This window comes from Grus americana, chromosome 20 (assembly GCF_028858705.1).
Source record: "Grus americana isolate bGruAme1 chromosome 20, bGruAme1.mat, whole genome shotgun sequence".
NCBI lineage: Eukaryota > Metazoa > Chordata > Aves > Gruiformes > Gruidae > Grus > Grus americana.
In genome coordinates, this window is record NC_072871.1 from 10,409,244 (window position 1) to 10,431,414 (window position 22,171).

The window sequence follows — 22,171 nt, forward strand, 5'->3', positions numbered from 1 at the left end:
GAGGGCACGCTCGGGCGCACGCTTGCGGCTCTCTGGCGTGAGAGCTGGAACCCGAAGTTGCAAGTGGTGTCTCTGCAGATCACGGATGTCTCACTCGCTCTCCTTTGCTGCATCCTAAACCCACATGCAAAAAGTCGTTTCCTCTTGCTGTTCCAAGCACTGAACTCCTGCGTGTGGGCTCTGTACTGTATTATACCTGTCTTCTGCATTTCACCCCCCATACCAGCTTCAGACGCCCTCTTTCATAGCTGGCCCAAGTCAACTCAGCTCTTCAGATAAGGAGCAGAGTCTCAGTTCTGGTTCATTCCCCTCCTATCCCTCTCCACCAAAATATCCCCTTACCTCAGCCCCCAGCAGTGTGACAGCGGGGACACGGCGGCCGCAGCAGAGACGTTCAGCTCACCTGAGCTGCAGCAGCGTCTGTGCCCCCGCGCTGAGCGTGACAGCAGACAGGTTGGCTCTGCCCAGCCCCTTGCCCTTCCTTGCCCCTTCTTTCCCTCCTCAGTTGCTGTAGCATTTTTAGAAATTAAATCACAACCTGAATTGAAGATTAGTATGTGAGCTCCCCAGGCAGCAGCTTAGAGGCCGATTCCCAATTGTCTCTTGCCTTCCATAGCCTGCAGCACCAGAACAAAATAGGTGCAGAGTAATTGCCTTTTGCCCGCTCTGTGCTGATACCAGGATTTTGCACGCTCCTGGGTGATGGAGAGTTGGCCTCTTTTCCTGGTACACACCAGGTGGGGCTGCCCCACAGGACAGATCCTGGCCAGCATTGCTGGTGCTCCAGGAGGGTCCATCTTGCACGTCTGCAGCATCCCCACCGTGGCAGTTCTGCCTGTGTCTCGTCAGCACAGGGTGTTTTATCACTTGTTGCTTCAGAATTTGTGTTTGCCCTGAGCATGGCCTGACCCCCTTCCCATCAGCTCGATCGGCCGCGTGGGCACCGATGGATTCGCAGTACCCGATCACGGCTGCCCCAGCCCTGCTGCTCTCCTGGAGGTGCTTTATGCATCTGTGCTGCCCTGCCCTTGAGTCCAGGATCATTGCGGAGCCCAGCGAGGTTCACAGCCCCTCTTGGGAGAGGAGGGAGCTGGGGCTGAGACCCGCTGTGCCCTGGACGCAGCCTGGCAGGGGCCAGGTACCGAGCCAGGAGTCCTGATCTCAGGCCCCACAGTTTCCCTGTTTCTAATTACTGTGTGACTCCTGGAAATAAATTACTGGTATGGGGAGGCACAGGCAGTCCCCCAAAGCAGGATTTGTTCAGGATAAATTTCCTACTTTTGCAATGGAAGATGAGAATGAAGTGTAAGAGGACAGTGTGGAGAGAGCCGAGAGTGCCAACGGGGCTCTGTCCCCGTTCTGCCACTGCCCTGCCAGCTGGCCTTTGGCAAGCTGCTTCTCTTTCCAGTGACCCATTTCACAGTCACAAATTCACATTTCACAAATGGGAGGTAAGAACAGCTCTTTCACTGTTGCGTGGCATTTCCATCTTTGCATGTTTAAAACCTTGTCGCAATTAGAAATTTCCCTCTGTTAAACAGTGGTACATTTAAATTAAGAGATGTTTATGGCTGAGCATCTTCGGCTCTTGCAATAGGACAAAAAAAAAATCACATATCTAATAATATGAGGAGCAGGAGGACTATCAGGAGCTAAAAATGGACCTTCAATATTTTGGTGCTTTAAATCTGAGTGATCATATTGTGTCTGTACGTGCACAGTGCATTTACTGTCGTGGTGCATGTGCCTGTAGAGCTGAGTGTGTTTGCAGATGTAGTTTAGGAAAATTGATCCCAATCTATTTTTAAGGTAAAGTGTGTGTGGTGGGTAGGAGGTGAGGAGGTGGAAGGAAAGCTAAATATTCACATAGCTCCACTGTGTGTTTAAGAGCATCATCTAATAACACTGGGATCGTGGCAGAGAGGTGAGGGAGAGATGAACGCTTTGCTGGAGTCCACCCCCTCGTGCAAGGGCACAGGAGTGACTCCGGGAGGAGCGTGGCGAGCTGGGCTGTCGCTTTAAGCTGCATCTCGCACCCAGCGGGTCATTGGTGCTGGCGACGTTCTTCACATGGCTGCGCGCTCCGCATAAATCTCTGCTCCGGCAGCCGGAGCGGAGCTGGGGAGAGCTCTCTCTGGCTGCGAGCGGTAGCTAAAGAGCATCGAGCATCGGAGCGGCAGCCCCTGTCGCCAGCCTCTGCCCTGCGAGGGGAGGTCGTTCTTGCCCGTGAAGATGTAAAAGCTGGAGCCTGGGGAAGAGCTGGCTTCTGAGGTCAGTAAGTAAAACTCGGTTTTTGTTTGTGTTTCCCTTCTGTCCTCTGAAATGAGAGACTGGATCGGGGGTAAGAGGAGGAGGTAGATAGAGATACAGAAGAGAGATTTACTCAGGCCAGGGCTTAGATATTGCCTGTGTATGCTTGTTTATTTAAAGTTTGCAGGTAGCTTCAGTTTGAACTTTTTATTATTAATATTTTTGCAACTTTGTGGGAAATAGATGCAAGCAATGCGCAGACTGCGCCAGGTGTCTGCCGATGTCTTACAGCAGAGCGTGGCGAGTGCAGTTGGTGGTTCTCCGTGCCTGGCCGTGCTTGCTGGGGGAGGACGGGGTGTCTGCTGGCCAGCCCTGCCTTTCAGAGGGAGCGTGGCAGCAGTGCTTAAGGATTGGCATTGAAAGGGAATTGCTGTCCTCAGCAAAGACTGGACAAGTTTAACAGCTTTTCTGACTCTGAAGATGATGGTCTCATCCAGGAGTGGAGACTCCAGCCAGGACTGGGCTGTTGGTGGCTGGGGACTGGGGGAGTCCCATGCCTGAGCTCAGAGGTGATGCTCCAGACGTTTCATCTCCCAGTAAAACAGGCTGTGGCTTTTGGCCAGGGGTTTCCTTCTGCTCCCCTCCTCCAGCCCCCCTCACCTTCCAGGAGGTTCCAAACCCCCCTCTGGTGCCATTCACCTGGTGAAGCAGGGAACTTAATTCCGTGCCTGATGCACCCACAAGGTGTTGCGGTTTGGGGTTGCATGCTGACCCCCACGATGGTTTCCTCTGGGGTGAGGTGTTGGGGTGGTGCAGGGACAAAGCGAGGACTGGCCAGCAGCAGGGCAGCGCAGGGTGTAAAGCGCTGCCAGCACTGGCAGTTGCCAGCAGCACCCCAGCCCCGCTTCTGCCTGGGGATTTTGGGATCAACTGCTTTGAAAAGAGGAGGTAAGCAGTTGTGATGCGTCTGGTTATAGAGGGAGAGACAGATAAGGCATGGCACGCGGGTGTAGATGTGTTGGGATGAACGTCTGCCAGGTCCGGGGCAGATAACCGCCTGCTAGAACAAGGGGTACAATTTTTCCAAGAACTGTCCGCAGTCAAGAGCTTGGCCCTGGGGCCAACTCTGCCACTGCATCACTGCAGGACATGGTCAAGTCACTTCACCTCCAGGTTGTCCTCTCACTGAAATAAGGGGAGGAGGAGGAATCATTGGTGGACACTTTTAAATGCCAAGGCAGTGCTCTCTGAAGGGCTGCTGTGGGAGCAGTGGTGAAAACTGCTGCGTTATCCCTGATCCTGCATCTGCCCTCACCTTGTCCCTGACCTGGCCCACACACCAGAGCCAGACCACCTTTGAGCAGCAGCTCCTGGGCTGGATCTGCTGTGCCAGACCTGCCGAGGTCCACCTGCTCCTGGGCAGCGGGTCCTGCCCGCAGGTAGGGCAGTGCCGGCCGCCTCGGAGGGCTGCGTAAAGCTGGAGTGAGCAGTCCTCGAGCTTGATGAATCCTTACTGTGTTGGGGCAGGTCTGCAAGAAGCTGAGCCTGGAAGAGAAGAGGGGGGCCAAAGGCAGACCAGCACCCCGTGGGGACACTGGCTGTGAAGTAGAAGCTGATCTGATGGAGGAACAAGGTTTGGCCCTTTGGGTAGCTCATGAGAGCGCCTGCAGTTTGGTTTGCTGGGCAGCGCTCCCTTTGAAGGGGACACTTCACCCATGCATGGTACAGCCGGTGCTTTTGGCACATGGCAGTGGCAGTAATTGCTGGGGGACATGCCGTGGCTCTGCCGGAGCAGATGGAGGGCAGATGACCTGGGGGCCTCTGGAGCCATATCCCAGAGCGACCGGGGAGCGCGTTGTCGTGCAGCTGCCATCGGACAGGCTTTCGGTGGGGCTCAGCAGCAAGTGCAGGGAGAGAGAGCTGCATCCCGCCCGGCTGCTGCGGCTTCGTGGGGAGCCCTCCAGCTCTGCCCAAGCTGCCTTTAAACCCTGTGGGGGCAGCAGGAAGCTGTGGGAGAAGCCACTGTCTCCAGATCCAGGTTGGAAGGTATTTCTGACAGCCAATGCGTGGCGGGGGAGCGCAGCCACGGCCAGAGGTGGGTACGGGCTGCTTGGGTGCTGAAGCGGGACTGGGGACAGGTTGCTGCCTGGGAGCAGCATCGTGGAGCAGAAAGCCCAAGCCACGGTGTTGGTGGCATTGCCCTGCTCCAACCAAGGACTTACTGCTCCTGGCCCAGGATGTGTGTGCAGGGCAAGGAGCGAGGACCCCCATCGTCTGCCTGCCAGGGAGCGCCGTGTGCTCGGCAGGACCCTTGGGGACCTCAGGCATGGGAACACCATGTGAAACTAGCACGGAAATAATTAATGCATCCTCTGCCAATCCCGGGATGGGGCTCGGGAGCGTGTCAGAGAAGGGCTCTTCTCTGCAGAGACCCCGGTGGGCAGCAGTGTCCAAGGGCAGAAACCCTGCAGGGCAGCTGTGGGCTGTGGTGGCTTCAGGTGTTGGGAGGTGGAAAGTGGTTTAGCTCTTGCAATTAGGCCTTCTACGTTTGTTTAACGGCTTTCCTGAATCTGAGTGAAAATGGCCGAGAGGGGTTAGGCACAGGAATCTGTTCTGACTTTGTTTTGCTTTGTCTGAGATCGCTTCAGCCTTGGCCTCACCTGCACATCCAGAGCAGCCATCTGAGGGATTTCCCCATGAGATGCTGGTCTGTGCTGGGGGGCAGAGCTGGGCAGCCCAGGACCTTCTTGGCCAGAGGCTGCAAAAGGTTTTATTTAGCTTATCGAAGAGGAAGTAGTGTGTGTTTGTGCTCTGAAGGGCAGTGACCTGCAGCCTGGGAGAGGGAGGGGCTTGGGGCAGCCCCAGCACCAGGATCTGACCCCTCCTGAAGAGCCGCCGGTCCCGGCCGAGCAGAGAGGTTCGCTGGGGTGGCATCGTGCAGGGAGAGGAGCGGCAGCAGGCTCCCCATCACTCCCCGCAGCTGCTGTTTGCTGCCTTTCCAACACCTCAGCTGTGTTTTACACATCCTGGATCCAACCTGGCAGGTTAAACAGTGTGCTCATCCACCAGCAAATCAATGTATGCAAAAGCCTGGATGCCTTCCAGCGAGGGAGGCCTGTTTCAGGTGAGCGAGTCCTGCTCCAGGCTGTCCTTAGCCAGGTTGCTCAGTTCTTCGATAAGCCGGCAGCATCCAGGTGCAAATACCACTCACAGAAAATGGGAACAAAGTTCTGACCCCCAGGTACAGAGCGTCTGCCTGCCTGGGACGGTGGCCGTCCCTGTCCTGTCCCGGTCGGGGAGCAGAGGCTCCACGCTTGTCCTGGTCCCCGCATGGGGAGAGATGTGTGTGTCTGTGCCCGTGCTGAGGGCGAGCACGTTTGCAGCCGAGGCTGCCGCAAGGGTGATCTCTGTAGCACCAGCAGCCCCCAGCCCGCAGGTGCCAGCAAAAGCCCCGGGTCTCTCTGCCCAGTGCAAAAGGGGTTGGTTTGCTGCTTTGCCCGTGATGGAGACTGGCTGACCAGAGGAAAATAACACTGGGCAGAATTTGGACAGTTGCGGTGCTAGAGGTGGAGGATGGTTGGCAAGGCCAGGCAGGGACACCAGCTGTGGAGTGAGAAGTGATCTCGGGGCTGGAAAGCAAAGCTGCTGCCCAGGAACCATTTAGGGCTCTGGGTCTTGGGCCCATGGTGACCGGTGGATGCGTGTCTGCGCTATCACAGGACTGTGCTCAGCCCCGTTAGGGGATGTCCTGGCTCTTGGGGAGCCTCCTGACCGTCCTGGATGTGCCAAACCCCGGGCAAGCACAGCTCGGTAGCAGACGGTGGGCCCCAGGGTGTGATTGCACATCCATCTGCCCGTGCAGCTCGTTCCTCGGGGCCAGGAGCAGACTGCGAGTGGAGGGAGCCAAGTGCTCTGTGCCTTGTCATATCTGGGCATTTTAATTAGAGAGGCGCAGGCCCGGGGTGCGGTTTGGCTGGGGCAGCACGGGAGGGAGCCTGGCGTCAGCGGGTGCTGCGGGCCCTGCGGCACCCCACCTCCTGAGCTGGCACAGCACGTGTAAGCCCTAACGCTGGCCCGCGGGCACCGGCCTCCTGCCCCTCCGGGTGCCACCGTACCGGGAGGTACCCAGGCATGCAGCCAGCCCTGTCCCGCACTTCACGTGCACCGGCTGCTCTTCCTACTGATTCAGAGCATCCTTTCCTCTCCTGGACACGTTTTGAGCAGAGATCCTGACACAGGAAAAGGCAGGGTCCCTGGCAGGATGCGCCCCGGGTGGAGTCTGGTCTCTGCTGGGGGAAGCCCTGAGCTGAGGGCTCTGACCAACGCGCTGCCCGGCTGCTCCCTGCAAGGCAAAACTCCTCCTGTGGACCTGTGACTGCTCTGATTTACTCTGTGTGTTTGCAGGGAGCTAGAGGGAGGTTTCGTGTGAATGAGCCGGCTTCTTCCTCTAGCCTGAAATTTGGGTCACGCAAGCCAACACAGCAGAGCTGTGAGAGATGTAGTTCATCCTCGGTTCAAGCCCAAGCAAGATTTGATTTCCAAGGTGCAACTGTTGATGGTTCAGATGGTCCGTCTGAGCCACTGTTTCATTAGCAGATCGGCGCGGGGAAAGAGGTGAGAGGGGTTTTTCCCCTCCCCGATCAGCTCCCACATTGCTAATGTTCCTCTCTGGCCCGCTGCTAATTTTGACGCTGCCCTAAATAGAAGCTGAGTGCATCTCATCTGCTTCGCTTAGCATACAGGAAAATTGTTTCCCTTCATTTACTGAATCCAACTTGTGGCTTTAACCCTGTCGGCACAAGGCTCTCCCCAGCCCAGCCCTCCCTTAAAGGGCTTCGTGTGCCTCTGTCGTGGTGAAGAGCTCTCTGCTGGGAACGGCACCACGCATGGGGGGAGGAGGAGGAGGGCTCCCGGGCAGCCCAGCGTGGCCGCTGGCAGAGCTGGGAGAGGGGCTTTGCTTCATCAACAGCCAAGGAGAGAGATCCCTTTCTCCGGTGAAAGGCCTGGCACTCCAGCCCGGCTCTCCTTGTGCTCTCTCCGGTGGGATGTGCTGCTCCCCAGGAGGAACCCAGGGCCCCTGCCCAGACTGGCCTTCCCCAGCCCCGTGCTGGAAATAGCTCAGCACAGGCAGACCCACTTGTAGGAGTTTTTGGTTGGTTTCTGTTGTGGTATTTTTTCCAGCACCTGGTGGGACCAGGTCAGCATGCGGGGACCCTTCCTGAGCCTGGCAGATGCCCCTCTTACCGCTGTCTAATTTTATATCCTGTTCTGAGTGGCTCCTTGGAAAGATCTGCTGTTCCTACTGCACCAGCCACTCCAGAGCAGGGCTCTGGGTTCGCTCTCCCAGCACAGGGCATGCAGCCCCTCGCTGCGCTGAACTGGACACAACTCAGCGCTTTCGAGAGGCTGCCTTGAACGTGAACCCTTCTGCAGTGCGACTTAAACGCATCACTGTCTAGTGCAAGGTGCTTATTTGGGGCTCTTGTGCAAGAACCGTTTTCCGGAAAAACTGTAATTTTGTGTCATTTGCAGCTCGGTGACTGTTACAAGTGGTGTGCTGAGGACACAGGAGCATTGGGACTGCGGGGGGCAGTGGCCTGCAAAGGTTAAATTTAGCTGGTTAGAAAGGACGGCTGAGTGCTGGCATGCCTGAGCTCCAGCTGAGCCTCAGCTGGGCACACAACAACCCTTCAGCCAGGGTGTCCGCACCGTTCCCCCTCGTCCCTCGCACTCCTGACCACAATCCCTCTGAGCCCACCCCTTTGCCAGCCCAGAAGCTCCTCTTCCCCGCGGAGCTGTGTCAGGGTGAACGCTGTCTCCTTTTCCTCCCCTCTTTCCCTTTCAGCCTCCAGTTCGTTCTGAGCTCGAGACGCTGTGCAGCAACGGAGGCTGCTCTGCACGAGGCGAGGCTGCTCGCTGGTAGGAGCCTGGCTCTGGTTTGGGCTGCAGAAGTGCCTGGAGCATCTGGGGTCAGCCACAGCACGAGTGACCTGTCGGAGGGGCCGCAGATCTCCATGGGTGCCCCGTCTCACGGAGAACAAGTCGCAGAGCAGCTCTTCACCCTGCTCCCACTCGGGGTCCCTGTGGGAGAGGGGACCTTCATGACGCTCTGCCTGTGGCCTCCTCGAGGACAGTGGTGTTAGATTGTCCACACTGAAGGGTGGAAAGAGAAAAAGGGAGAGGTTATTTCAGAGCCAGGAGGACAGAGGGACCAAGTAGCAGTGACCTCCGGCAGGCACTGGGGCTTGGCAAGCTGCGGGCACAGCCAGGAGCCGGCCTCTGACCAGACCAGGAGGGGGCACGACGCATTGCCAGAGGTAGCGTTTGGACTCGAGGAGTTATTTGGGGCGTTCTGACTCTTCTGTGTTTTATTGTCTCTCCAGAAAATCAACCGGACCCCTTCGGACGAGGAATGCTTCTTTGACCTGCTGAGCAAGTTCCAGAGCAACCGGATGGATGATCAGCGCTGCCCGTTGGAAGAATGCCCATCAGAGGCTGCAGAGGCAGCTGCCACCCCGGTCCCTGCCCTGGAAGAACGGATATGTAAGCACCGATGCGTTTACAAGTCACTGTTGTTATGGGAGTGATGCTGCTCCCATGGTGTGGCCAGCTGTCGTGGTTTTACTGTGAATCTTGTGATGTTTTCCCCAAGCCTCAGCTCTCTGAACTTAGCAGTTCTTTGGCAATCTCCATCATTATTTAAGGAAGAAAGAAACATTCTTATGTTAATGGTTGCTGAGGGAAAGGCTGGAGAATATGAACTAAGGCCTGGAGAGTAAGCTAGCAAGAGAAATGCAAAATATACTTGGATTTATTCAGTACGGATCTTTTGAAGGTCTGGCCGCCTGAACAGTGAGGTTGGCACGAGGACTTCTGCCTCTGCCAGCATCTCTGGGAGGAAGATGCTGATGGTCATTACTGAGGGAGCCTTGTAAGAGCCTGGAGAGCTGGGGCATGCGGAGGGCTGGGGTGGGTTTTCACAGCCGAGTTCAAGTATTGCCAGTTTGTCTCATTGCGTTGCCATGGAGGAAGAACTTCTGGGTTTTGTACAGTTCTTGGATGCTGTGGTGATAGGTGCTGTGTAAGCCAGAAGGCTGGATAAACAATAGGGACGTCCCGCAGGCAGACAGCTAGCTCACCCGTAGGAAGAACAGGGATAAATTGAGGAAGCCGTCTGACAAATAGATGGGACAGGAAAGGCAGCTCGAGTCTGTGTTTGCACTTCGGTTTCATGTCTTTTTTTATGATAGAGTGTTGAGGTCCTTTGTTTAAACCAAGCTGGAGAGAAGCACTAAAATGTGCAGGTCACACTTGCACGCTTAATCACCATCACAAAGGGCTCAAAACACTTCATTTGAACTGATGGCTTTGTTTATCGGTTTCCAAATGAACATGAAGTACAAAGAGGAGAGGAGGAGACCCCTGACATCACTCAGAGTGTGGCAAGAGCCGCAGCACAGGACTGCTCAGAGATGTAGGTGTCAGGAGCAGGGGCTGAAGCGGCAGCAAGAGCAGAGCAGTGCAGAGAAGGTCAGGCTGCGGCAGGAAGGCAGGTTGGCTGTGAGGTGAGCAGGGTTTTGTCTTCTAAAAATAGGGTGGAAATGAGCATCACTTTTTTAAATATGCATTTCTGATACAGAAGTGCATTTTGCTGTAACAGCTGTGTAATTTAAGAGACTGAGTTTAAAATATGAAGCTTTTTAAAGAAAGTACAAGTAGGCACACGTTCTGTTCAGCTCTCGTTTCGTCTCTGAGCCTTTCAGACGTGTTATTTTCAAGGTTTCTTTGTGAGCTGGAGGGGAAGAAACTCATCTTTGCATCAGCGCTGAGCTCTTTATGCATTTCTGCAACTCCACGAGCTGGGACTTTAGAAAGAGCATGTTGTTTCGGGAGGCTCGGGGCACCCTCTCCTCAAGTGCTTTGTGCTCACTGGGATGGCAGCACCAATTGGGCCAGGTTTCTTACCGTTTTCTTTTGCTTTGTCCCAAGCACAGCGTCTGTTGTTTGGGAGCGTTTCACTGCCCAGCAGCTGCCGGGAGCCAACAGGCTCTTTCCACTGAGCGCTGCCCAAGAGGGGTTTCCAGGGCTGGGGGCTGACTCGCTCGCTTTGCCGAGGTCCCAGCACTGCTCGTGCGTGGTGTTTGAAAATCCTCCCTTTGTCCCGTTGTTGCTCTGCCCTGCGCAAGCCCCTCGCTGGTGCCAACGTGACGCCGATGCTTTCCAGGCTGGGGTCACTGCCTGTGCATGGCCACGCGAGGCCCGACAGCTCCTCCAGTGCTGCACCCCCACGGCTAGAAAGCACCAGGCATGTGGGGTGTCTGGATGGGATACGCCCCCAAGGGTTTACGGAGTATAGAGTATACGTATAGGTTCTAGACTGGGACCCTCTGCTGCCAGCTTGTGCAGCCCCCTCCCGGCAGACTGAGCCAGGGCTGGCTCCACTCCGCTCTGTGCGATGAGAAGAACCAGACCCCACGAGTGTTTTCCTCATGCATGCTATGACGCAGGTCCTGCAGCTTGTGACAGCCAGAGCGTCTACCAGGCTCACCTCGGTAGCGCCTCTGCTTGAGCTGGCCCAAGAAGGTCGGGCTTCTGGGGGGCCTGGGAAGGACGTGCTGCCAGGTGAGTGGCTTAGCCAGGCCTGGGCTTTGCCGATTACCTGCCTGGAATTATACCCAGCCCTCGGGACTGTGCGAGGTGCCCGCTACCAAGCCACACAAGCGCTCGAGAACTCTGAGCTCACCTGCAATTGCCGGCGTCTGCCCAGCGCCGTGCCCCGGGCAAAGCGCGGGTTGGCCCTGGCACGGCGGTGCCTCTTGGCTCGAGGTGGAAACCTGAGTGGAAGCAGCAGCGGAAGCTGCCGGTAGTTGTGCTGCAAACAACAGCAATTGCTCACAGGCAGCAGTTAATGTCGGGGCACTGAATCTTTTGGGCTGAGGTGGCATCGTTGGCGTCCTGCAGGAGCTGGCCAAAGCACAGGACATAGCAGGGAGCCCCTCGTGGGAGGTCCAGCAGTGGGAGATGTCTACATGAGGTTCTGCACCTTACCATGCCAAGGCACCTACTTTCCCCCTGTGCTGCCTGATGGGTTTGTTGTGTGCGTGGCAGGGGGCACACTCTGGAGCGTGCTGTGCTGTTTTCACAGCCCCCCCCATAAATCGGATGTGTTCGGTTCAGAAGTTTGTTGGCCAGGGAGCGTGCACAGCCCTTGGGGGAGCTGCACTCCAGCTGGAAATGGAAACTGCAGCTCTGCTGAACCAAAGCTTTTCTGCTTCCCACAGGGAAGGCAAGGCAGAGGGTCCCGCTACAGGCGTTGGGTGCTGGGCTGGGAGCTGTGTGCAGGCCGGCTCCTTCGTGCAGGGCACCTGCAGGGACGCAGCCCGGGGCCTTTCTGGGAGGTGGGTACCAGGGGCCGTGCTACAGCATCGGCCTTCAGAAAAGGGAGCAGCTGGTTGTGAGAAGGGGCAGCGGGGTTTGGTCCCCGTAACACTTGTTGTTTTGATGGTGGGTTTTTGCTCACTTGTGTTCCCAGCGCTGGGATTGTTCCTGCTCCCCCACGCAGGGTAGAAGGAGATGCCGACAGTCAGGCAAGAAGCCAGCGTCCTGCTTGGCTCAGCCGCAGGCCTGCCTGTACAGCGAGCCCCTGTCCCTTGGCGGGAGTGTGGTTGGTTGAACAGCAGTTTGGTGATGAGGATTTGGGCTTTCTGCAGCCAGCAGGGCTGCAGCTCAGGTGTGAGCAGGCAGCGCTGTGACCCTGGTGTGCTCCTCTTCCCCACTCACAGCCCAGTCCTCCTTAATGGCATCTCCGCAGACAGAGGAGTTCTTCGATCTCATCGCCAGCTCCCAGAGCAGACGGCTGGATGACCAGCGTGCCAACGTGGGCAACCTGCCAGGCCTCCGGATAACACACAACAACCTGGGGCACCTGCGGGTGGAGGGGGATGCCCAGGAGCCCGGGGACGAGTTCTTTAACATGCTCATGAAGTGTCAGGTACTGGCAGGGCTGAGCGGGCTGGAGGAGGGAAACTAGTTTCTCCCATGCAGGCAAATGCCACCCCCTGATCCCACCTGCCCTGCTCAGAGGGGCTGTGGCCCACCCACAGCCCTGGGCACCCAGGCAGGTGCTTGTCTTTGCCTCCCGGTCATTCTTTTTACCCTGTTCTGTGCTTTTGTCACTGCTCTGCAGGTGAGAGAGTGGCTGAAGAACCCACCTTCCAGGCAGGGCATACAGCCCTGGGCTGGGTCCCTGCTCTTCCCTTAGACCGGAGCCTGCAGCAGGGCACAGCCCTGCTGGTCCCGCTGCCCCGCACCCCCAGATGGGTGCACGTGCTCTGGGCACCTCTTGGGTGCTGCTCCCCACCCTTGACTTCCAGGACAGGTCTCTCTTATCAGTACCCGGTCCTAACACCTGTTCTCCTCCCCATGCAGTCCTCCAGGATAGATGACCAGCGCTGTGCACCGCCAGACTCCATTCCCCGTGGCCCTACGATGCCGGACGAAGATTTCTTCAGCCTCATCCAGCGCGTCCAGGCCAAACGCATGGATGAGCAGCGGGTAGATTTGGCCTCTGCCCAGGAGGAGGCAGCAGAGGAGCAGCAGAGGCCTGGTTCCAGCTAAGAACTGGGGTTTGGCTTGGGGGGGTTGTTTTAGTTTCATTTTGTTTTTTAAAAAAGTGTAGGTGGCTTCAAACCCGAGCGCTCCTGCGCTGCCACAGACTTCTCCCAGGAGCCGCCTCAGGGACGCAGGGAGCCGTTCCTCCATCGCGTTGCACCCGGCTGCTCTACGGAGGCAGTGTTACAGGAGGGACCAGCAGCTGGGGATGGTTTTTAAACAAGGGTTTTTTTAGGACATGTGGCCACTGTAAGACTGGGCACAGCATGAGGGATGATGACTTTGGCAGCCCCTTTGCTTATCACCTAAAAATCCAGGAACTTGTGCTGTTGGCCAAAGGAGGAGCCCAGAGTGGGTACTTTACTCCAGCCTTGATGTCTTTTATTTCCACAACACTTTTATTAATTTAATTGGGGAAGGGAAGAGCACCTTTTCCAATTTGAAGTCCTCCTGTCTTGCCTGCATCACAAGGTGACGCAAATTGCTCTGGATCCTTCCCTGGAATGTCTTGCTCAGCTTTGTTCTTTCTACAGGAGGAAATGAGCCCAAGTCAGAGGCTACACCGGTCCTTCCAACCCTCACCCTGCCCCAGCTAGAGTCATGCCCCCCCCCCTTTAAGTTTATTTTAGGTTTGCTGAGGACTCTGCAGTGAGCGCTGCGACACCCTTTGGCTTCCCCAACTGCAGTCCTGTGCAGAGCTGTGCTGGGACCTCCGGAGCGGGAGCAAAGCCTTGCCTGCCCCGAGCGATAGTGGGATTTGGTTACCCCTAGAGAACAGCAAAGCCCAGCTTCAGCCTGGGACAAAGCCCAGAAGGCAACGGCCAGCTGTGCAGCCTGAACTGCAGCCTGAGACAGGGGCCTGTGCCTGGGAAGGGAGGAAGGAAGTCTCTCTCTGCCCATCAGCACAAGGCAAACTTGGGCAACTCATCGTTTCTGGTGCCGCTGAGCCAGAAGGACAGAGCCAGTGCAGGACTGTCCTGTGTGCAGGTGAGTGTGCCCGAAGCAGAAGCCTGCATTTGGCAAGGACCCGCTTCAAGAGCCAGCAAAGTTTCCTAGCCACGGCTTGTCACGAGAGCAGCAGAACCATCCTCTCCTCCTTTTTGTGTCCGACAGTGGTCGGGGATCATTGCCCTTCCCTCCCCTTGTTTCTCCCAAAGCCAGTGCTGAGCCTCTCCTGGCCCTGCAGGCCCCGGCAGAGCTGCTCTTGGCAAGGCACTCCTGCTTTGCCCAACCTGTCCCCAATAAACGGAGCCTGCGAGAGCTCCAGACCGGGTGTTGGCTGGGAAGTCAGTTCCACCCCACACACAAGTGCAAGGGTCTACATTTACTTTCATTCCTTTCCCTTTTGGAACAGTTGGAAAAGCAAGCCCAGAGAGGAAGGAGCGCAGATCTAACTTCAGGAGGTTATTTTTTCTTTGCTTGACCAGATAGGTGATCTTGGACTTCAGAAACTGCAGTAATGAGTTCTGCCAAAGCAGATATGTTCCTATAGAGAACAAATCAGCACTTTCTATTTGAAATGCATTTGATGGAAACATTTCCAACCAGCAGTAAGATTTTTTTTAGACCAGTGATGCTGCTCATTGGGCACTTAACCTGCCTGCACTGACCATGTGGAGGGGTAGCTGCATTTTACCTGCTACCAGGGAGCACTCACCTGCCACATTGCTGCAGGGACTGCTTGGCCAAGGCTTGGCCTCCTTCCTGGGGCTGGTCAGAGCTCTGGAGAAGGGAGAGGACCTGCCCAGCCACTGACCTACCAACCCAGCTTGTGTTTGTACAGAGGAGGAGAACATTAGAGGTGAAGATGACTTGACCAGCTGCAGGCTCGGGCCTGTGCAGCTCTCAGCCAGGTGGTGAACTGGAATCTGACCATTAAGCTTTCAGAGGTGTTAATTATTTGCCATATACTTGAATGTATGAGCTTATTTATTTTTTACATGTGCATTTGCTAATGTCATTTTAATGGGGAATTTCCAACCCACAGGTACTTTTTTTTCTAAAAAATAATCTGCCAAATGAATTAATATATTAGAAATGAATACAGCTCGAGGGGAAGGGGAGGGTTGTGCTTAATAAATATTTGTGTCTAAGCTTCAGTGACAATTCATTTCCATTATTTCTTGGCCAGCCTGCCTGTTTTGCTGACAGCAGGGCTAATGCTGGCCCTTTGGAATGGGGTTTGTGTTGAGGGCTGGTATCTTGTGGCAAACATCAGTACCTGTTAGTGTTAAGGGTGTATGCACCCGCCTACACATCCCTTTACATTAAGAGCACACAGGTCTCTTAGGCAGCAGCCACCATGCCCAGCTCTGCCGGGCTTAAATGCACAGCATCTCCCTGACTGCGCAGCTGCAGAGGGGGGCACAAAGCCCTTAGCACCCTGCCCACGAGTTCCCAGGACAACGGGGCAGACAAACAGCCGTGCGGTGGCCGAGAAAAGACCGGCTTTTCTCAGTCAGCTTGGACATCTCTAGGAACATGGCCGAGCTTTTCCTTTCAGGCCCTGCCTGGGGGCTCTGGCTCAGCCCTATCTCGGTGCCTTCTCGGCACCTGGTCCGAAAAGCTGCATCTTGTTTCCCCGGCAGCAGCTACCAGAGGAAAAGGGCAGTGAGTGCTGCGCAAAGCCCTGGCATCAACCCTTAGTGAAGATACTCACAAAGCAGCGGGCAGCAGTGCTAGCTCGTTCCAACGCAGCAGGCATGAGCAAGCCATTAGACTTTTGCTAGAAAGTGGGCCTGAGAGCAGTAGATTTGGATCCTGAGCCCTGTGAGAATAAAGCCAAGTCACAGCTGGTCTTCCCATGCCTGGCTAACTTGTGCTGGCCACTGCCAGTCCTGATCAAAGATTAATGAAGAGCCACCAGCTCGTTCTCATCAGGCATTCTCACACCTCTCAGTGCCTGGACACAAGAAGCTCTGTGGTAGAAGTCTCTGTGTGTGACTTGCAGACAGAACCATGCCCCCAGGTACACAAAGGATAGCAGTTTAGATTCCCAGGGACAGGTGAAATCCCTGTGAGTAGGTGATAGGGTCTCACCTGCGGTCTCTCTCTGGCCTTAGCAGCTGGGGAAGGGAGCACATGCTCTCCAGTAAACATTCTTTCTCTCAGAGCATCTATGAAACAGAAAGATAGAGGCAATGGCTTCAAGTGACTTGCCAAAGCAGCTCAGAGCGTGCAGTGGTTGCTGCTCTGCTGTACCCTATGGCAGCAGGGACACAGCGCGCCCGTGTCCAAGGCCAGCCCTTCCCTCTCCCGCTCTGCCAAGCCACCCCAGCCAGCTCTCAGGTGCTGACACCCACCGGGGAGACAGGGGATTGCTGGGGCCCGTGCAGTGCTAATGCTGAGCGACTCGCTGTTCAGCTTTGGATTGCAGAGCGCTGCTGCAGCAGCTGTAAAGTGCAAGTTACTACAGTGCAGGGTGCTGTCCCCTGTGCAGGGCTGGAGGTGAAGAGGACCTCTAAAATCCAGCAGAAACACAAAATACTGATCTCTCCCACTCAGCTGTACATGTGCCCTGAGAGGCACTTGTGAGCCAGGGCTGATGTCAGGCCCACAGGGATTACTGTATTGCTCATCTGCCAAGTCACGTCAGGGCTGAGTCTCAGCACTTACCTCACCCCTCCCCAGAGCCTTGTGCGGTTACTGCTCCAGCCATTGCTCATCTTCATTTGGCTGGAGAGGCGCTCAGCCTGCAGGAAGGGAATCACTGGCCCTGAGCACCCAGGCACTGTAAATTTCAGGCTGGAGCTACACAGCTGTCGGCAGCTCCCCAGAGCAATCTCCTAGGAGCCCACTAGCCCAGGATACAGCTGTGGGCTGAGTGAATTCCTGTACAGCTTTGCAGTAACATGGGGCCATCCCTGCACTGACTATCCAAACCCAGGGACACAGCGCAGATGCATGCACGCAGGGTTTGGAGCAGAGGGCTCGCTTACCCTCACTGTGCCTCTCTGCCAACACTACTGTAGGACCTGGCAGCCCAGAACCCACCTACATTAGACCCTGTGCAAGCAGCACAACTGAGCAGTGATTCATTTCACAGCCCCAGTGCCCCTCCTCACTGCCTGCGCTGATGCTACAGGAGACGAAACATACCTGCCCAGTTGCCGCTTCAGTGAGGCAGGCAAATCGCCCGGAGAGGCTCCCAAGTAGCTCCTGTCCACCACCACCCCCACCAGGAGTGGCAGGGTTTAGAACTGCCATCTCTACGTAAGGCAGCAGGAGGCACAGTCCCATGCGGTGCACACAACGCATTCATGCACATTGGTAGCAAAAAGCAGCAGGGGGTTATGTCTGGTAGCCCCAGCAAATGAGCCTTTGCACCCCCAGCCTCCCTCTTGCTTGGGGCTGTGCAAAGGCCTCCCGTCAGCAGGCCCCATCACCGCTCGCTTCCCAGCCCCACCGAGCCCTCACCACAACCAGCTTCACCAAACACCACTGCCTGCCTGCTGAGCAAGGGACAGAATGCCAGTAACCCAGTACTACACTGGCCAGATTAATGCTGGAATTTGGCTGAACTACAAAAGGAGGATTTGTTCAAAGAGGCAGAAAACATGAGGCAAAGTGCCATTTTTGCAGAAAAGCCCTTGTGGAACAGGATTCAGGATGAGAATCCCTCCCTTAACAGCCACAGTGAAATGCTTCAAGGAATGTGCAAAGGGCTTTATGTTTGCCGCCTATCCTGTGAATGCTACTTGAAATCACCACCTCTCCCCTGTGCCACAAAGACTTACCCTGGTTGGCTGCACCTTCACTTGCTCTCCTCTGCTCTGCTGTGCCCGGCCTTCGTGTCACTTTTTTCCCCATCTTGGCAGATTGCTCCATCTACTCCAGTCTGCTTCTCTTCTCCCCACTCCCTCGTCTTTGGCTTAAAGCAAGGTCTGCTGGGCTCCTCCCAGACAAAGTGTGCTCACCTGTGTCCTCTTTCAAGCACAGACACACTTCCCTGTGACACAACATTTTTCAGAAAAACCTGCTTCAAAAGGGAGCACAAAATTCCTTTTTGACCTGCAATCTATTAGCAGCAAAACCTTTGATATTATATGCAAATGCATTCACATAACTGTGACTCTTTCCCCTTCCAGCTGAAAGCCCCAGGATGTTTTGGCATGAAAAGCACCTCTTTCCTGCACTGCTGCAGTACTGCAGCCTCGGTGCTGGGTGCTAATGAGTCCCTGGGGGCTGCACACCACACACAGCCTGCCTGCTGCCGATCTTTCACAGGCAATGGTGAGCAGCAAGCTCTCTGCACCTCACCCTGAAGATCTGCCCACTCCACGTCACCTGCTGCCTCCTGTTTTCATAGAATTATTTAGGCTGGACTCCACCACTTCCTTGGGCAGCCTGTTCCAGCGCTTGACACCCCCCTTCAGTGAAGAAATTTTTCCTAACACCCCATCTAAACCTCCCCTGGCACAACCTGAGGCCATTTCCATGATGTTGGCCTGAACCTTCAGAGCAGCAGCACAATACACCACCCTCCATCCTCAGATCTGGGTGCTGCAGAAGGCAGCAGCAGGCCAGCACCTGGCTGCAAGCCCCCAGGCACAGGGACAGCGCTCTGTCCTGCCTCAAGACAGCACCTAGCGCCAGAGGATGCCGGGCTGAGGAAAAACTAAAATCTAGTAACATCCAGCATGGACAGACTTTGCTACAGCTTTTACTGTGATACAGCAAAAACTAGCACCACCCTTCTGTAGCTGGGGGACAGTAATAGGTAAGAAAGGTAAGGAAAACAGCACAAAAAGCCAGGCTGTAAATTAACTGTTTCCAAGGCAAGGTGGATCCTGCAACAGCTGCTCTGTTCCACCCCATCAAAGGCACTAGCACAATGGAAGCAGAATGCTGATTTTCAGGTAAAAGGTAATAAAATAACCACTCTTCCAGCAGAGCGCTAATACGTGCCAGCAGCTCTCAACAGGGTGAGCACACAGCAGTGTTCCAAGATGCAAGACTCCTCTTTTTGATGAACGCGCAGATCACTCCAGCATCTACTTTCAGAGAGAGCTGTATTTCACTAGGATCTGTACATGCACAAGCCGGATGAAGTTCCTGTCCCTCAACACTGTTTCATCACTCTGAACTTACATACCAACAGGAAAATGTGACTGCTTTCCTGTGGCTGTCAGCCATGCTTATAATGCAACATGTATAAAATTACTATGAACACTTCAGATGAATGAAGTAAACTCGTTAATACTCCTTAATACATGCAATGCCCTCACTGAATACTTGGCTGATTAAGGACCACGAGCACTTAGACAAGCTTGACTAAGAACTGGGTTTGTTCAGCATGAAGACACAAGGGATAAGAGGGATTTTACTGCTTTCTATAGCTTGATAATGACAAGGTGTAGAGAACAGAGACAGGCTCCACTCAAAAGTGCACAGTGTTTGGAAAAAAGGCAATGGGTGCAACTGAAATGCAGGAAATTTCAGTTAGGTGTTGGGTTTTTTTCACTATGGGATTGGTCAAATACCAGAACAGGGGTCCAAAGACATTGTGGGACCTCCATCTGCAGAGATACTCAAGACAAAACCCTGAGCATCCTCCTCTGAACAAGGGGGTTGGACTAGAAACCTCCAAAGGTCTCTTCCAACCTGAATTATTCTTTGATTGCAAGTTTAAAATCCTGAGAAAGCAGATAATTCACTGTAGTTCACGCTAATGGGCCTTAAGAGAAGTTAAACTTTCATGCAGGCAGAGGAAGTAAGCCCTAACAAAGTGCAATATGATCACCTCACTGCCTTATTCATCACTACCTGTTATATACTGGTAAACACCTACATTTTTCATTTATTAAATTACTATTTTTTCTTCTACTTGAACTTAGCATGCAGCAATAGCATTAATAAGCACCTCAATATCTGTCAAGTAACTTTAAGACAGCTAGGTACTCTACTGATCTCCAACAAGCTTCACAAACATTCATTTTGCCTTCACACCCATCCTCCCCCTCACCAGCAAGGAAGTTGCATAACCCCATCGCCCCGAGTGGAATTCCCGAGCGTGGGGGCTGATGTTCCCACAGGGTGGCTCATGCTGTAACCCACAAATACATCAGACTTTCAGCCCTGATGCCAGGGGCACAGAAGCGAAACTCTGGCAGATGGCAAGGGGGAAAAAAAAAAAAAAAAGCAGCACATGACTGCAGCAAGAGCGAGTGATCTGACCCTCCTGCGGAGCCCTTTAGCTTTGCAAACTCACAGGGGGTCAGGGCCCATCTCCTCAGGTGTCAACTGCCTCTTCTGCTCTGCCATGGGACACACCTCCACCAGCTCTGCAACCAGCTGCTGCCGTGCTACACCTGGGCCAGGCACATCGCTAAAGCCTCCAGCTACAGCTGCACCTCCTAGGCCAAAGCACACGGACCAAGAATTACTGCTCCCTTCTCAGCAGAGAACAAAGCAGGGCTCTGGACACTGCTGAAGCACTGAGACTTGCCTAGAAGTCAGCAAAACAAGTACCACAAAAAATATTCATGTTCTACCTCTAAAAATGTTAGCTTGAGCAAAGGCAAAGCTACACAAGACAAAGAAACACAACAGAGAAAGACCAATGCCCGAGTTTATTTTAAACGCAGAAATTTCCCATCAAAATCAGGGAACAAAGGTTAATAGTCTCTTGCCATCGGCAGAATGACGCAAATCTCATTTGTCAGGTCTGTCCCTTGCCGCCAGTCTCTGGGGGGGCTTCCCCACTTTCTCCCTCTGTGAGCTGACCTTGAGACCCGGTATCTGCCGAGCTCTCCCGCAGCAGTTCCAAGGCTTCCTCACCAGCCACACGTCTCACCTTCTCCCCTTTGGCTGCCAGGATTTCCTCGATATTCCTTAACAGTGATTTGAAAACCAACAGTGACACCACAGCAAAGGCTGGACCTAAGTCAAGCACAGGCTTGCTCTCGCATGCTTTGCTCTCAGGATTAACACTACGCAGTGAATCACACGTGAGCATTACCACAGTGTTTCTCCATAAAGAGTCTGGGAAGCAGATAAAACCATCCAAACCTTCTGGGACTATTTTCATCCAATAGGATCAATAATTTAGCAATTAGAGCTGAACAGAAAATTTTAAAGCGATCTCAGGGAGGTAGAAATCATTGAAATTCAGCAGCAGATACCTACATGCTTGAAAAGCTTAGCCCGGGAAACCTAGCAGTGATTTGATAAAGCCTGAGGGAGAACAGAGGAACCCCACATGCAGTAATTCACCTGCTGGCACCAAGGATACCTGCGTATCACGCAGCTTCTGTTGCAGCTTTACACCATTTACTTGGATCCTAGGTAGCGACAGTCAAATTACAGCAGATTATAAAACTCAGTTTGTGTGCTTTAAGAAACTGGATGAAATAGAATTATACCCACAAAAACTCTGGTTTTCTCTGAACCACATTTGAAAAACATGAAAGAAATAATGTATGAGCTCAGGAGGATGCAGTTACAACTCAGCAGCCCTTCCCTTGCGGAAGGAGCGTGCTGCTGGCACACTTACCTCTTGCCTTGCAGATCTGAAAACCAGCCCAGGTTATCGGCCATGACGTGGTGATTCCCGCAGCCGGGGCACTTCACTATCACCACCCCGTTATGGTAGGCTAACTTGGAAATCGTTTTTGCTGATCGGGTCTGGCAGACCTACAAAGCAAACAAAATGGATTTTATAACCACAGTAACTCCAGTTTCTGGAACTTTTAGGACAAAACCATTTTATTTACCTAAGAGGTTTCTTTCCCCCTCCTTCACCTCTATTGCAAGGCGGCCTGATCGCCTTACGATGCCGTGTAGCTTGTACTGACGCTCTCCACGGACCGGACCCCGGCGAGGCCCCCCCGCCGCCCCCCGGGCAGAGCACCTCTCTCTGGGCAGAGCCGTTTACCTCAGCCCGCAGCGCCCGGCACCGCCCCGGCCCCCACACGCCGCCCCGGCAGCGTCCTCCCGGCCCGTCCCCGCCGCCCCGGCCCACCTTGCAGGTGTACACCAGGCGGTAGTGCGTGGCCCGCGGCTGCCCCGGGGCGGCGGCGCTGCAGGCCGGGCGGAGCTGCGGGCCGAGCGGGGGACGGTGGGGCCGCCATGGCGGCGGGGCGCGGAGCAGGACCCCGACCAACGCCCGCGCCGCGCGCTGCATGGCGCTGGCGCAGGCGCACGGAGGGGGCGGGCGCTGAGGCGGCGGCGGCCATGTCGGGTGCGGGCAGAGGCCGGCCCCGCCGCCAGAGGTGGCCCCGGCCGGGAACCGAGCGGCACTGCCGGCCCTTCGGGACCGGGCTCCTCCAGCTGCCTGCAGGAGCAGGGCCTCCCCGGCGACACACCGGGG

At 54.9% G+C, this 22,171-nt stretch overlaps 2 protein-coding genes across 15 annotated transcripts in view; one reads left to right on the forward strand and one right to left on the reverse strand.

Annotated features, from left to right (window-relative positions):
• GPSM1 (G protein signaling modulator 1) overlaps positions 1 to 14,960 on the forward strand; it is an 81,066-nt gene extending 66,106 nt beyond the window's left edge. The window contains exons 1-4 of one of the 4 annotated variants that reach the window (XM_054849258.1): positions 1,891 to 2,275; positions 8,634 to 8,793; positions 12,033 to 12,241; positions 12,679 to 14,960. In XM_054849258.1, coding sequence (XP_054705233.1) covers positions 8,703 to 8,793; positions 12,033 to 12,241; positions 12,679 to 12,867 — 489 coding nt within the window. In that variant the 5' untranslated portion in view covers positions 1,891 to 2,275; positions 8,634 to 8,702 and the 3' untranslated portion in view covers positions 12,868 to 14,960. Of the gene's footprint in view, positions 1 to 1,890; positions 2,276 to 3,813; positions 3,884 to 8,633; positions 8,794 to 12,032; positions 12,242 to 12,678 lie in introns of those variants that run through there. The other 3 variants (XM_054849257.1, XM_054849259.1, XM_054849256.1) reach the window with 3 other exon arrangements.
• Positions 3,562 to 21,985, reverse strand: DNLZ (DNL-type zinc finger). Of its 11 annotated transcripts, none has more exons than XM_054849271.1 (4): positions 21,737 to 21,871; positions 21,356 to 21,495; positions 15,901 to 15,977; positions 3,562 to 8,403 (listed from the first exon to the last, which is right to left on the reverse strand). In XM_054849271.1, the coding sequence occupies exon 4, from the start codon at positions 4,576 to 4,578 to the stop codon at positions 3,562 to 3,564; it is 1,017 nt and encodes a 338-aa protein (XP_054705246.1). In that variant the 5' UTR covers positions 4,579 to 8,403; positions 15,901 to 15,977; positions 21,356 to 21,495; positions 21,737 to 21,871. The 11 variants fall into 11 exon arrangements, with proteins under 11 accessions (XP_054705246.1, XP_054705244.1, XP_054705245.1 ...); XM_054849269.1 differs by lacking the exon at positions 21,737 to 21,871 and adding an exon at positions 21,576 to 21,729; XM_054849279.1 differs by having other exon boundaries at positions 7,747 to 8,403; positions 21,737 to 21,985.
• Positions 21,986 to 22,171: the final 186 nt, after the last annotated feature.

Excerpts from the sequence above, each read along its gene's own strand:
- DNLZ (XM_054849271.1), bottom strand. The coding sequence starts at position 4,578 with ATGCCTGAGGTCCCCAAGGGTCCTGCCGAGCACACGGCGCTCCCTGGC.